The sequence below is a fragment of the Lolium rigidum genome, chromosome 7 (genome assembly GCF_022539505.1).
Source record: "Lolium rigidum isolate FL_2022 chromosome 7, APGP_CSIRO_Lrig_0.1, whole genome shotgun sequence".
In the NCBI taxonomy this organism is placed as follows: domain Eukaryota; kingdom Viridiplantae; phylum Streptophyta; class Magnoliopsida; order Poales; family Poaceae; genus Lolium; species Lolium rigidum.
Window position 1 is genome coordinate 107913109 of NC_061514.1, and position 14675 is coordinate 107927783.

General features: G+C 44.1%; 2 protein-coding genes across 4 annotated transcripts; both read left to right on the top strand.

Annotated features, from left to right (window-relative positions):
• The first annotated feature begins 4228 nt into the window (after positions 1-4228).
• LOC124675069 (isocitrate dehydrogenase [NAD] regulatory subunit 3, mitochondrial-like) lies at positions 4229-7284 on the top strand. 2 transcript variants are annotated; one of them, XM_047211129.1, is made up of 4 exons: positions 4229-4750; positions 5977-6216; positions 6323-6401; positions 6696-7284. In XM_047211129.1, exons 1-4 carry the CDS (start codon positions 4229-4231, stop codon positions 6968-6970), a joined length of 1116 nt encoding a protein of 371 aa, XP_047067085.1. In that variant the 3' UTR covers positions 6971-7284. The 2 variants fall into 2 exon arrangements, with proteins under 2 accessions (XP_047067085.1, XP_047067087.1); XM_047211131.1 differs by having other exon boundaries at positions 5989-6216.
• A 1057-nt stretch (positions 7285-8341) lies between these two features.
• On the top strand, positions 8342-13701 carry LOC124673723 (protein FLX-like 1). 2 transcript variants are annotated; one of them, XM_047209763.1, is made up of 5 exons: positions 8342-8416; positions 8941-9276; positions 11193-11741; positions 11842-11981; positions 12827-13701. In XM_047209763.1, the coding sequence occupies exons 3-5, from the start codon at positions 11197-11199 to the stop codon at positions 13528-13530; spliced, it is 1389 nt and encodes a 462-aa protein (XP_047065719.1). In that variant the 5' UTR covers positions 8342-8416; positions 8941-9276; positions 11193-11196; the 3' UTR covers positions 13531-13701. The 2 variants fall into 2 exon arrangements, with proteins under 2 accessions (XP_047065719.1, XP_047065720.1); XM_047209764.1 differs by lacking the exon at positions 8342-8416 and adding an exon at positions 8447-8562.
• The last annotated feature ends 974 nt before the right edge of the window (positions 13702-14675 follow it).

The window sequence follows — 14675 nt, forward strand, 5'->3', positions numbered from 1 at the left end:
TGAAGATATTAACAAATAAGAGAACAGATTCACCAACACAAGATAGTTAAATTATTCTATTTATGAACATTGCGATTAGTAGAATACAATACAGAGAAATTCTAAGTGACTACCGAACCAAGACAATCTTTCGAACACTCACCGTGACAGAGAAACATTCAAATGACCTCTGAATAGTAACCATAGAATTTATACATGACATGGGAATAATATATCAGCTCAAATTCACAAAACTTCTCTGTCAGTTCCCATTTATTTCTAATTGATGGTTAATAAATTCTATTTTGTAGCAAAGATTCCCGCCGCAATGCGCGGGGTATCATCTAGTTTAATAGACAGAAATAGCCAAACACAAAATGATGTTTGTTTAACTTGGTGAGCTCCTCACAAATTCATACAAAAATATAACTCCAACCAAAGTAAATGTGGTGATTATACCAATGGACTGTCTTAAGTCTACAAACCATTATTTCACAAATGGAAAATAAACCAAGTCGTTATAAGGAGAGTTTAAAGGTACAAAACAAATACAGTAATTCGAGTAGATCAACAAAGGCAAATGCTGACTAAGTTCATTCTGTAATTACTCTGCAAGTAGCGTTACCCTCATTCAGTATTGGCCAACCCTTTTCATTTACCTGATATGCTTACCTGGTGTTCCAAATATACAGATTATAGCAAAAGGAGTGTGACGCCTATAAATTATACCGGAAATCCAAAGTCATTCTGCTACTATATATGATGTAGCCCAAAGCATGCTCATTATTATAAAACAAATAGAGGGGGCTTATTTGGTTTGTTATCCCGGAACACACCAGAATGAACAGAACATGGTAATACTTACATGAGAAACATTTCTGGCAATACACATGTGACCGTCCCACCAATCAAATTTCCATCAACCCGTACTTCATAAATTGCAGCGATCATCTTCTCTGCATATTCTGGATTGGGGCATGAAAATGTTGCTTCCTATCTGAAGAATTTCAAAAGAAAGATAAAATCAAGCAAATACTGGCACAGGGCCAAAATCAGGCCTAAAATAATTTGAGCATGATGTTATCCATAGTTTATATCTACACCGGGCTTGTAATTGGATCCGTACAGAGCATACCTATGTGGGCAGCAGTAGATTTAAATCTTCCAAGTAAATAGATGTCTTGCAGACATCATGGGGATGATGGTTAATTGAATGGTGGGTAGTGTATGTTAGCTGCTAACAGTACATAATATATTTGATTAACCACCTATGGAATACATATCATGGTAGTTATAGTGAAAGATGAATAATCATATTTAAAAGAAACGTAGCTTACACAGAACATAGTGTGCATGCTAACTATTGTCATTAAGAGGGCATATAAGAACTATGTATGTGATGATAGGCCAGTTATAGAATTCAGCCAGCAATCTTTGCACTATGATATCAACTCTACATAAGAATATTAATTGTTGCACCAAAGGACATACTCCCAAAAGAAATTAAAGGAGCTAGTCTATTGTTAACTGAAAACTGAAGTACTGAACCGAAGAGCGCTGCAACTTTTCATTTAGGGATATTACTTAATACCTTAATCATCTGCACCCCGATCACCAAGAATTAAAAAATTATATATACGCTCAAAATTAATTGGTGATAGCATCACTGTGAGTTTCTAAGTTTCTCCTTCATACTGGTAAAGTAGAATTTTTCATCAGTTTAGCTATTGTGTTTAAAGAATCTAGCACCAAGAACTTGTTGGTAAGCTTATCATAGCACTATATTGCTATGTAGTGGAAATGGGTAGGATTTAAAGCAATATATTTATGCTTGTTCCCAAAAATATTAGGTCGACCTGCAGCTATTAAGCACTCGCAAAAAGGGGTCTTTTCTAGTCATAACACAATGTGGCTATGTAACGCAAATGGGTAGGATTCAAAGCAATATACCTTGCTCTGGTTCTGGGAGTGAGTAGACCTAGTACCATGTACTACACCATCTCCCAAACAACAGCCTCAACTAATGACCGGAAGCAATAGGGATTGGCAACCTCATCATGATCTGAAGGAAACAGCAAGGAAACAAAGCAACGTTGTTTAGATGGATTAAAAAATACAATGGCTATATGTAAACAACGGCAAACTCTTCCCACTTGATTAATAGAAGAGGCCATGAAACAAACTAAGGGATCAAAACAATGTGGTGCTTGATATCAAAAGGGAGAGGGACAAAAGGTACCTAAAATTCTAGACACACATGTGAATTAAGCCTGCGAGAGCAACAACCGCTCCTAGGATTAGCCTCGCCATGAATCGGCATCCTGGAGACACATGTAAACCAGGCCTGCAAGAGCAGAACGGAACCTAGGATTAGCCTCGCGAGCAGATTGAATTGGCAAGATCACCATCGCTGCTTGAATGTGCCCGTGGGAATGACGGCGTCCACGCCAACGCATCGTTGACCCTAAAGAAAATGGACGAATCTCTCGCAGCGACAAACATCTCGGGCAGTGGAGAAGGAGATTCAGGAGATTCTGACCTTGACATCGGCAACGAGTCCCATGAGCACCTTCTCCCGTGTGTGCCTATTTGTGTTCTACCTGCTCCACCAAGCACAGAAATCCAATCATATGAGAAAAAAACGATGACTAGGTCGATCTAAATTGGCAGCAAACGAACTAAAATACAAGAAGTAGGGAGAGAGAAAGGGGAGGCTGCAGCTCGTCCTCTTGGCCGGCAATGCTCCCGAGCAACACCTTCACCCGGCGCCGCCACCGCAGCCGTCCCGTAGTTGCTCGCTCCTGCTCCTCAACGCCCAAGAGCCGACCTAGGGCCACCTATTGTCTGCAGATACGGGAGAGAAACGAGAGTGAGAGCTGAGAGAAAGGAGAAGCGAACCTAGACGAACCTTAGCCCCATGCTGCTGCCTCAACTCGACCCCTCCTCAGCCGCCAGCGGCCGCCTCAGGTTGGTGATGTCGCAGAGCGTCTTCCTCCTCGCCGCCAGCAGCTTACGCATCGCCGAGGACCCCCTCCATCGAGATCCCGCCTGTCTTGCCCCAGATCCCGCCCCTCCTGCCCCGATTCTTGAGGTAGACGTCACCACAACGCCGTCGCCCGTCCTGCCCCAGATCCCGCTGCTCCTGCCCCGATTCGCCCGGCGGCCACCTCCTCACCGCTAGGCCCCGACCCTCCCGCACGGCCACCTCCTCCAACACCTCAATAGCGGCGGCTCCCGTTGCTTGCTCCGCTGCACTCAGCTTTGTCCAACTCGATGGAGGAGGAGGTGGTGATTGGAGGAGGAGAGAGAGGCGGGGATTGGGCAGCGGAGCAAGGAGGCGGGATTGGGAGGAGAGCGAGGCAGCCGATTGGGCCGGGGAGTGTTTGACCGATCTAGGGTTTCACCGCGCCTCACGCGCGTGGGAAAAGAATGGCCAAGAAAGGTGACCCAAGCGATCTGCTGTCGCTGCCTCTGTCTGGCGGTCCCGCATGGGTCTGGTCCCAGCCGTCACGGACCAATTCAGGGAAACTACAGGTGAAAGAAAACTACTACATCCAACGGCTGCAGTGGAAAGCGGGACCAAATATTTACTGTGCACGGTAGAATCAACGAGCCAGATTGTTTGCCCCTCTCAGATAGGCTGGTTGGCCGGGTAGTATTAGAACATTTATAGGAAGAATGTTCCTCTCTTTAAAATCAAATGTAAAAGCTGGGTTGTACTTCGCTTCTTGATTGTTCAATATAAATATGAGGATATTTCTCGAAACGAAAAGCTTAGCTTATGTGATGGTCACCTTTATGGGATCCCTTATTTTCAAGTGTCAAGTTCAAAATCAAGTCTAGTATTATACAATTTTCTGTTCAACAAAAACCAACTCGACAATTCTGTATTAGGAGCATCGACCATTTCAACCGAAAAAAAAATCCGGAGCTTGGAAAATGGAAACCTCCCTCCTTGATGGCCCGTTTGCCAGAGGCTGAGAGGCGCATCTTATTCTTGCGAAAGAAGCTTTTGTAGCTAGCGAAGACGCGACATTTCTAGGGACTAAATCGTAAAACAACAAGTATCCACCCATCTCCACCGTCCCTTTCTTCCTCCCGGTCTCCTTCCCTCTTTCGGTCGGTGTTGGGATCCCTCCTTCCTTCCTTCCTTTCTTCCCGGACGCCCGCCTCCGCCTCCCGGATCGCAATTCCGCATCGGCCCGCCGCCGCAGCCGCCGCAACCGCAACCCCAGCCATCTCGGGCCCCATGGCGCGGCGATCCGCCCCGCTCCTCCGCCGCCTCCTCTCCTCCCCGCCCCCTCCCCCCGGCCACGGCGGCGGCGCGCGCCGCACGGTGACCTACATGCCCCGCCCGGGCGACGGCACCCCGCGCCCCGTCACGCTCATCCCGGGCGACGGCATCGGTCCCCTCGTCACCGGCGCCGTGCAGCAGGTCATGGAGGCCATGCACGCGCCGCTCTACTTCGAGTCCTACGACGTGCACGGCAACATGCCCGCCGTGCCGCCCGCCGTCATCGACTCCATCCGCCGCAACAAGGTCTGCCTCAAGGGCGGCCTCGCCACCCCCGTCGGCGGCGGGGTCTCCTCCCTCAACATGCAGCTCCGCAAGGAGCTCGACCTCTACGCCTCGCTCGTCAACTGCGCCAACGTCCCGGGCCTGCCCACCAGGCACAGGAACGTCGACATCGTCGTCATCAGGGAGAACACCGAGGGCGAGTACTCGGGACTCGAGCACGAGGTCGTACCCGGGGTCGTAGAGAGCCTCAAGGTATGCCTAATCGCGCCTCTCCCTCTCTCCCTCTGTCTGTCTGTTGTTTAGAGGATCAACCCCAGTCCTTCACCAGTGCAGTGATTGATGGCTGATGTGATTCTCGGTGACCTTATGACTCGTGACCAAATTCCTGATCGCTATTGCCAGTACATTGTATACGATCATTAGATTTTGCAGATCACTTCTAGTTCATGGTTGAGAGGAGAGAGTTGTCACTATTCGAGTAGATCACATGATTTATCCTTGACAAAGTGATGCCGGAAGGTTGTTAGCCCGATGTATGTAAAATATGAGCTATCTGAATTTGTTAACATGATAAGATGCTTTTCAAAATTGCTTGGTAGTTTATTTAATCGCATTCATGCCTCACAAGGTTGAAACTGGGAATTGGGGGTACAATTGGCTGTGCATCTAGGTAGACCTGTGAAATGTTGAATCAAAATTTGCTGCCCCCATTATGGATGAGATGATGCCCTTTCACTAGCGAAAAGAACGGTTCAATGTTTCGCATGTGCTTCGATTATCAAACCTTGGGATGTAACTTAGGAGGTTTCTAATAAATAGTTGAATTAATTGGTCAGTGTTTGCCAGGTAAACACTGTGGTAGTACTAACTATGGGCTTCAGCAATTTCCTCATTTATTGAGAACTTAAGAGTAGCGTGTTAATAGAAATGCGTCGTCGCCTGGTAAATGCTTTGATATTACCACTATGAGTTTGAGTAACTTTCTAGTTTATTCAGAAATTAGAATATTGTTCTGATATCATGCATTTGTGGTTGACACAGATCCAAAGCTTCTTGTTAAATTTAATTCATTCATGATGGTATAATAAGTACCAAACACTCTAGCCAATATGCTCTGCTGGCTACAAATAAGTCGATGGGGTTAGGTTATTATCTATTCACCTATAGATTTACTTGAGCATATGATGTGAAAAATACATGAATATCACGGGGTTAGTGTGGTTTCCGTTAATTATCAAATAGATCTAGATATGTTGAAAATGTGTTGTCTATATTCAAACTATTCATTGTACATGTGCTTATTTCTTGCATTTTGTTGTCTTGTAAGCCTATGAGCAACGTCTTGTCTGTCTTGACTTTCTGTGTGAGTTTATTCAAGAAACTATAAGTGAAAATATAATTGCTCAGCATGCGCATTCCTTTTCAGTTTGTCCTCTCGATTTTTTTTCCTTGTTACTGCCACTGATTCGAGTTTTTAGGTGATCACGAAGTTTTGCTCTGAGAGGATTGCCAAATATGCTTTTGAGTATGCTTACCTTAACAACCGAAAGAAAGTCACAGCAGTGCATAAAGCAAACATCATGAAGCTTGCTGATGGCTTGTTCTTGGAGTCCTGCCGTGAGATTGCCGCAAAATATCCTAGTATTGAGTACAATGAAATCATTGTTGACAATTGCTGTATGCAACTTGTTTCAAAGCCTGAGCAATTTGATGTTATGGTATGCATCTAATCATCCTGGTATTCCCAAATGTTTCTTTCAAGTATGCCATTCCTTGGGGTTACCTGCAGGTTTCCTAACTTGCATCTTTTGATTGTTTTGGTAGGTTACGCCCAATCTTTATGGTAACTTGGTTGCCAACACAGCTGCAGGTCTTGTTGGAGGAACAGGTGTTATGCCTGGAGGTAAGAATTTAGTTTGTATTTGTTTATGTGGCCAGTTCTTCATACATACAATTAACATGCCAATACTTTTTTCTTCCTGGAATTCACGATTATTTTCTGGTCGCTGATTAGCGTATTTGGTGCTATAGTATTATGTTTTAGGCTTTTCATATGTTTAATGCTCGTTTTCTTTTGGAATAATGACTGACATTTGATGATGTCCCTTTTCTTGAGATGTTAGAACCACATGTATGTATTTTTTAAGCAAACTCAAGTTTGAGGTCTTTGATCTATGTATGCTGCATCACGTTGCAGGCAATGTGGGCCAGGACCATGCCATCTTCGAGCAAGGTGCTTCTGCAGGAAATGTGGGAAATGACAATCTTGTCGAGCAGCAGAGAGCAAACCCTGTCGCCCTGCTTCTATCGTCTGCCATGATGCTGAGGCATTTGCAGTTCCCATCGTTTGCAGACCGTCTGGAAACTGCAGTGAAGCGTGTCGTTGAGGAAGGCCGATACAGAACGAAGGATCTGGGCGGCGACAGCACGACCCAGGAAGTTACTGATGCAGTTATTGCTAATCTGGCTTAGATACCTGATGCAGGCCTGAAGAATCTATTCTTTTGGGGGGCTGGTTTACAAGTCCCACCCAACTCCCGAGCGTTATTTTTCCGTACAGCATTAGATCATCTATTCTGTTTCAAAATAATTGAGGAACCCACCAGGATTATTCTTGTCACGATACTTTGTAGCAGGGTAAACGCCTTGCATTGCAGGGTGAATCTGACATACATGGAAAGTTTATTGTCAGTTCTGGTTCATGGTTATCGTCACTGCATGAACCTGGATCTGTTATTCTGAATTATCATCTGAGATTTTGCATGGTTATGCAAGGTCGTGCTTTATTTTGCCCTGTAAGGATTTTGGTCTGGATTCTGGAAGTGTCGGTTTCTAGTATACAGAAATAAATTACTACCTCAGCTTAGAATTGCCTAATTCTCAGCCCTTTTTCCCCTCGTATGCAAGAGGTTTACTTATATCTATGTACTCTGTATATCAAATCGAAATTCGGAGTGCTTAGGACTGAATTTTACACCTTTTATGGCCTCTTTTCCAATTGATGTACTTTAAAGTCAAGATGGCAACCGGATAATGGTATTCCAATCCAATTCTTCATGCCCGGTTCAATCGATGGATGCCAGACAACCCTGGGGCTAGTAGTATTCGCGTCATTATTTTTTTTTGTCTACAAGTAAATAAAGTAGCACTGAAAATTTAAGCTCTGTGGATGTGACTTGCCATGTCTAAAGAAAATAAATCAACCAACGATAAAGTCTCGAAAAAAATTTAGTACTACCAGAGAGCAGAGCAGTATGGAACTTTTGAGTAAACGCTTGGTAAGATTACAAAAAAAGGGGAAAATTAGTTCTGTACCATTAAAAGATCCACACTTTAGAAAAATACCAGTGAAATTTAGTTCCGTTATTGCCTTCTGCCACGAAAATTGGTTTAGCTTAGCCATTTGAGACATCGAAAAGTGTCTTTAGCAGATGAGCACCAGTACTTTGATTTTTAAAAACATATTTTTTGAATTTAAAAAAAATTAAATACTCACATATATATAAATATTTCAAAGGTACTGTAGGAATTTTAAAGAAAAATATGTTGTATTTTGAGCTATATAAAAAGATAAATTTCTAACAAATATCTACCTTTATACGTAGTCAATTTTTTTTTTCTTATAGCTCAAAATAAAATGCAATTTCCACCGAAACTTCGGACATGTGTATGTAATCATGAAATAATTGTGATAATTTTTTTGAAACACAGATATACAAATTTTAAATATTTTGAAAACTGGAAGCACTTATGTGCACTTGAGACAAGGACTAAACACAACGCACGCACACAGCTAGCCTAGACCGAACGAAGAAGGGAATACCGGCGGCGCGACTCGGCGGCGCGACCCTCCCGCGGCCATCTGCCGGCGGCGCGCCTCCCGGCGGCGGCTTCCCCTCCTCCGTGCCCTCCTCCATGGTACTGACCCTCTTCATCCTTTTTCCCTCTCCGTCCCTCTCCTTGCCGTGCTCTGTGAAGTGTCGGAACCCTAGTTTTTTGGGATTTTGCACTATTGAGACAAGGAATCGTGAAACTGAGCATGGACGATTCTCAACTACCAGAAGGTTAATTCCTCCGAATCTCTTTATATGCTCAACGTTTTTTTTTGCGGGGTTGTATGCTCAACGTTTTGGCTGGATGATATTCTACCTCCCTGTTGTTATATTCTTCTGGAAATTGCTTTTATGCTGTTAAATTTATGCTAGTACTGTCATGTTGTTTGAGAAGCAAATGAAGTGCTGCTGTAGAGGGCGTGAAAATGAGTCCTAAAGGCTGTTGGAATGTGTGCTTAACCTTTGCTCCATTTGCTTTTAGCTCCTGTTAACGTCCAGTTCACGGTAGTGGCAGAAGGCAAGAACAGAGCTAGATTTCAGTGGTAGTTTTTTAAAGATAAAATTTTCAGTGTGGTATTTTTCTAAAGTGTGGATCTTTTAATGGTACAGAACTAATTTTCCCAAAAAACAAAGCCAAAGATTGGCAGAAGAAGCAGAAGCCCTCACGGTCACGGCTGGCTCGGAAGTGAAACAAATCCTGTATCCCCTTCCCGGCTCGAGTCCTGTGCTGCCGCCCGCCGGTTCCTCTCTTCGCAAGTGCAGGAGCAGGGGAGAAGAGGCATCCGGTGCTGTCCTCCTTCCTCCGAACCCGCGCTGCATCGAAGGCGGAGGAACTCCTCCCGTGTGGAGGTCCGACGCCACCCAGCACCCCCACCCACTCCGACTCGGCGCCGCCCCGTCCCCGTCGCTGCCCTCTCTGCTGGCCTCTGCCTCCTCCGCTGCCGGGTATGTGTTCACCCCCTTCCCAATTTTCTTGCTTTCCTCCTTGTACGTTCCATTGCATGATTTCTGTTATAAACCCTAGGTTTTGGTATGGAGGTATATTAGAGACGCCAAAGGGTATGGCATAATACCTTATGCGTGACTGTGAAATTGACTGTGAGATGTGAACTTATTTGTCAAATATTATGGTCTGTTTTAGAGGTTGGAGATGAATCCATGTTTGAGGATGTGGTTTATCTGTCAATAATATTCATGTACATGTTGTATATGATCCGTGGCCACTGAATTTTGATGCAAGTAATCTATTCCCGCTTTGTTCGTAAACCCTAATGCAGCTTGCTTGGATCGTTGTAGACTTCTAGGAGTGTTTACGTTCCAGCAGAGTTGTGGATTTGATATGGCAGTTGTTCTAAACTCCTAGTAGCAGCCCACACATTTGCGCACGTCCATTCACCTATCTATGTCTCTGGTTAAACTGCTTGGAAGCTGCATCGTGTTTGGGTGAGAGTATCTGTGCTTTCTCTGTTTGTTTGTCTTTGCTGCGCTCTGTGAATTATTTTTGTGTGCCTTTGTTTGGGTTTTGCTTCTTTTCTTCAGGGAGGGATCATCCTTCTTGAAGACATTGTTCTTATGATCCACTCCATAATGCTTGTATTTTCATGAGTGCCATATCTTGGTTGAGATCACTGGGGTGGAATGCATGTAGTGTCTTGCAGCTGGCGAGGTTTAGCTCAATATTTCAGTCAAAAAGGTTTAGCTAAACATATTTCATATTTGGTTATTGAGTTAGTTGACTTGTCCTTCGGCATTGCCCCTAAGCTGGGTTCTTGATATGTAGTTTTAGTTTTGAACTTTTGATGTCTGCATGCTAGGAGCTCAAGCTTGTAGGTGTTGGAGGAATGTTTTGGTGTGTGCACTCGACCCTGGGTAATGCTGGAAGCCACCCTCGTATCTACATGCAGCACCTGTACTTATAGGGACTAGCGTATCTATATCTGATACTATATGTACGGCGGAGCATCTGAGAACATAGCAGTAAAAGTAAATGATTTTAATTCATGCGCGATTTGGATGCCTCTCTGATACCTGATGGACACTTACCCAGCTCAGGAAGAGCCCAGGTCATATGTTACCTCTCCTCCCTCGACCTATATCCTGAGCAAGGCGGTGGCTCCAGGAAGGCAGCAATATACATCTCCTCTTCCTCCCTGTGACCCTCTCTCTCCTGTGACCTGCAGATCCCCCTAATGGCTGCTCCGGTGCTCCCTCCCAGGCTCCTGCTTTTATGTTGTGGTTGCTGGAGCTTAAAATTGGAATGCCTTCTTTTGTGTTTATTTATTCAGATTGCTGAATTGTTCAATACATACAAGACTAAAACAAGAGAATTGCTACATGGGTTTTGAATAGTAAATAGTTTGAAGGTACTTCAGTAACTTCACTAAGATTAGGACAAAAGCAAAACAACATAATCAAAAGGCAATCTGCTGTTGCTACTAACACTACTTTTTAAATTAAAAGAAACGATATCGGCCCGATATTGTTACGTGTATTTGTATCGGTGCGACTGCACTTAGTCCACTAACACAAACTCCCTTGTTGGTTCTGCTGGCTTAGATGCAAGCTTCATTCCTTCCCTTCAAAAGTGATCTTTATTGGAACAAATTATTGACTAGGCAAAAGAAGTAGCTGGCATTTTAAATTTGCGTTAACCTACCTTGAAACTGCTAATTGGGTCTGCAATAATTGGTGAGGTGCTATGTCAATTTTCATGATGCATTTAAATGTTGTCCAGTACAAAATTGTGGGTACTTGTCTTTGCATGTTGCAATATGTATGTTTAATTGTTATCCTGCCTGTGCCGAATGCTGAAGAAGTTCAAGAACTCGGCCCCCTTGTTTTGACACTACTTCCTATTTTAGGATAATGGCTCATCGCGGACACTCAGATGGACGGATCTCCCAAACTCCAGGCCTAATGCGCCATGGTGCATTCTCTACAGCCAGCCTCTCTGCCCGCCAACCTTTAGAGCCTTCTCCTGCCACCATTTTGGAGATTCTGGAGAACAAGCTTGCCGCGCTGACCGGAGAGGCAGAAAAGCTTATCAGAGAGAATCAGCGATTGGCATCAAGCCATGTGGTTTTGAGACAGGATATTGTTGACACTGAGAAAGAAATGCAAATGATTCGCAGCCACCTAGGTGATGTCCAGGTAGAGACTGATATGCACATAAGAGATTTGGTGGAGAGAATCAGATTAATGGAGGCAGACATACAGGCTGGTGATGCAGTGAAGAAAGAACTTCAGCAAGTGCATATGGAGGCAAAGCGGCTTGTTTCTGAGAGGCAGAGGTTTACTTCTGAGATAGAGATACTGACTAAAGAGATACAGAACTTCCCTGTTGACAATAGTAACCTTCCTGAATTGGTTGCGGAGCTAGATGGGCTACGGAAAGAGCATCACAATCTAAGGTTTGTGGTAGTGTCTCTTTTTTAACATTTTCTGTGCCAACCTGAGCTTTGGTATTCAATATGGCTTTAATAATATGATTTTTTTTCTACTCGTGTTAAGATCTGCGTTTGAGTATGAAAAAAATACAAACATCAAGCAAGTCGAGCAGATGCGGACAATGGAAATTAACTTGATAACCATGACTACAGAGGCTGACAAGTTACGAGCTGATGTGGCAAATGCTACAAACCGAGCACATGGTATTTGATTTCTCCTCATTCCCTTAATGTCTATGGCATAGATTGAACCGGGCTGCTATGTTTTCATGGAGAGTCTCAACTCATCATGGACTATGCTGCATTCTTGTGCCTATTTGTTCCTCTGCATTTGGATCATTGCTACCCCTTGCCCATCACCAACTTTGTTGTTTCCAACAGAAATGGCAGATTGGTATTGGCATGTCTAGGTACATGTGTTTTGTACGTTTTTTTAATTACTTATGTCGAAGTAGTTGAGCCATTATGTACATAGTAGATCCCATTAGTTTTTTTTGTGTCTTAGTTATTTGTACCTATGCTTTTCCTCCCATCACTAGTTTTCTGATTTCCTGCAGAGGATGCAGATTGCTATTATCATGCCTAGGTACATGTGTTTTCTGGTTCTTTCTTCTGTGTTACTTGTGTCAAAGTAGATGAGTTTATGAGTTATTATGAAACTTGCGCACCATAGAAATTGTTTGATGTAGCGCAACAAATTGGTGAACTTGCTTCTACTAGCTCGTGTGATTAAGTTAGGTGCCTTGTTAGACTTGTTCGAGGAACTACTAAGATAGGCCAAATATACTTTGCAGTTATCTTACCTGCATATTTCACAACACTAGCGCTAAAGGGCTAATGCCATGAGAAGTTACACTCATGAATTCATTAAGCGCATGGCATGCGAGATTGCAACATAATTCTACTTGATATGCTTTTACTGGTGTTTATCATTAGCTTGTACATTTCTCGGCATCCACATATTGAGATGCATATGTATGCATACTTTGCTCCTCTCGAGTTTAGTGGCACTTCAATACTTTAATTACATCTGATTTTCCACAAAGCAGGAGCACATGTGACAGCTCCACAGCCTGGGACTGCACAAGCTGCAGCGGCGTCAGCAGCCACAAATCCGTATGCAAATGCATATGCCAGTCACCCCTCCGCATATCAGCAAGGGACTCCTCAAGCAGCTGCATATCAGCAAGGGACTCCTCAAGCAGCAGCCTATCAGCAAGGGACTCCTCAAGCAGCAGCCTATCAGCAAGGGACTCCTCAAGCAGCCGCATATCAGCAAGGAACCCACCAAACGGCGGCGTATCAGCAAGGAAATCCCCAAGCTGCAGGATATCAGCAAGGAAACCCCCAAGCTATGGCATACCAGCATGGGGCATATCAGCAAGGAACCCCACAAGCATATCAGCAAGGAACCCCACAAGCTGGAGCATATCAGCAAGGAGCCCCACAAGCTGGAGCATATCAGCAAGGAACCCCGCAAGCCGGAGGATATGCTTACCCAACCGCTTATGACGCCAATGCTTACCAGATGCATGCTAATGCATATGCGGGCTATTCTGGCTATCCAGTTGCAGGGTATGCACAGCCTGGTTATCCCGGCACGTACGCCACACCTCAGCATCCAACAACCAGTGGCGCGGCTACTGATGGCACAAACGTGTACGGTGCGGCTGCTAGCACGGGGTATCCTGCTCCGCCGGTTCAGGCAAGCAGTGGAGCTGCTAACACGGGACAGGCACCACCAGCTCCCTAATCCCTATCCTGCAACGTATGACCCTACAAGTGGAGCCCAGAGGTGAAAGCCGGGGTTGTAACATGAATGATGGTCTCTGTGCCATGCACATTTTATCAGACAATGTCATGGTTGTTTTTTCCCTTATGTACATTCACTACCATAGCTTTATGGAAACTGTTTAGTCCTTAAGAAGTTGCACGGTGAATTGCAGTTTATAGTCTGAGGCTGGAATTGATGGGTACAATTGTTGGTTAATGACGAGTCAATCTGTTCCAGTGGTTGGAAATGTCGGTAGATTGATAGCGCAGATAGAGAAGCCAACCTTTTCTTTGTCTTGTGATGAAAATCAGAAACGTTGGCTTCTCACTTCTCGAAGGAACCTGGACGATTTGGTAGAAATCTGCTCACAGCGTTGCCATAGTGAAGAGTTGAAAGTTGAGAAGCTGTACAAAAAATGTGTATTAGTTTCTTGCTCAGAGCATCCTGCTTTCCTAGCATCTTCATTCTTCAATAAGCTCACCCTTAACACCACGTATAGGTGCATTCTATTTAGCATTGGTTGAGTACCAGTTTGTAATTTTATTATAAATATAAAAAGGTGGGGCGAGAGGAGTGAACAAGAGGTACATTCTACATGGCAAAATTGCATCGATTGTTACATCCTCCATTCGAAATTATAAGATGGTTTCTTTTTCTTTCAAATCATACACGCATTTTAGTGCCAACATGAGAGGTGTCACACTTATGTCTCATAAAGGCAAAATATTCCTTCAAAGAGAGATGCTCAGTCTTTCACAGGTAGGATGTGCATTTTCTATGTTGTTTACTCATTTCGGTCCGAAGGAGGGAAATGTTTGCAAAAGCTTCACGTGGAGCGTGGTATCAGGATGACAAGGCTACGTAAATATTCATCTAAAGTTCCGACTAGTACCGGAAACAAATCTGATCAAGTCATCCCGAAGTATGGCATTAAGCCATTGACTTCATTACATAACAAAGTCGCATCCCTCAAGGTGTAGTACATCCTACGGCAACAATTTACACGAGACAGGAAGTAATGGAACAACAACCACCCCTATACTGGACTACCAAGTGTTCCAAAACGAGAGATTGAATGGACTGGCTTGTATTTCAGAACATCAGACTTCGAATTAGTTCAAACT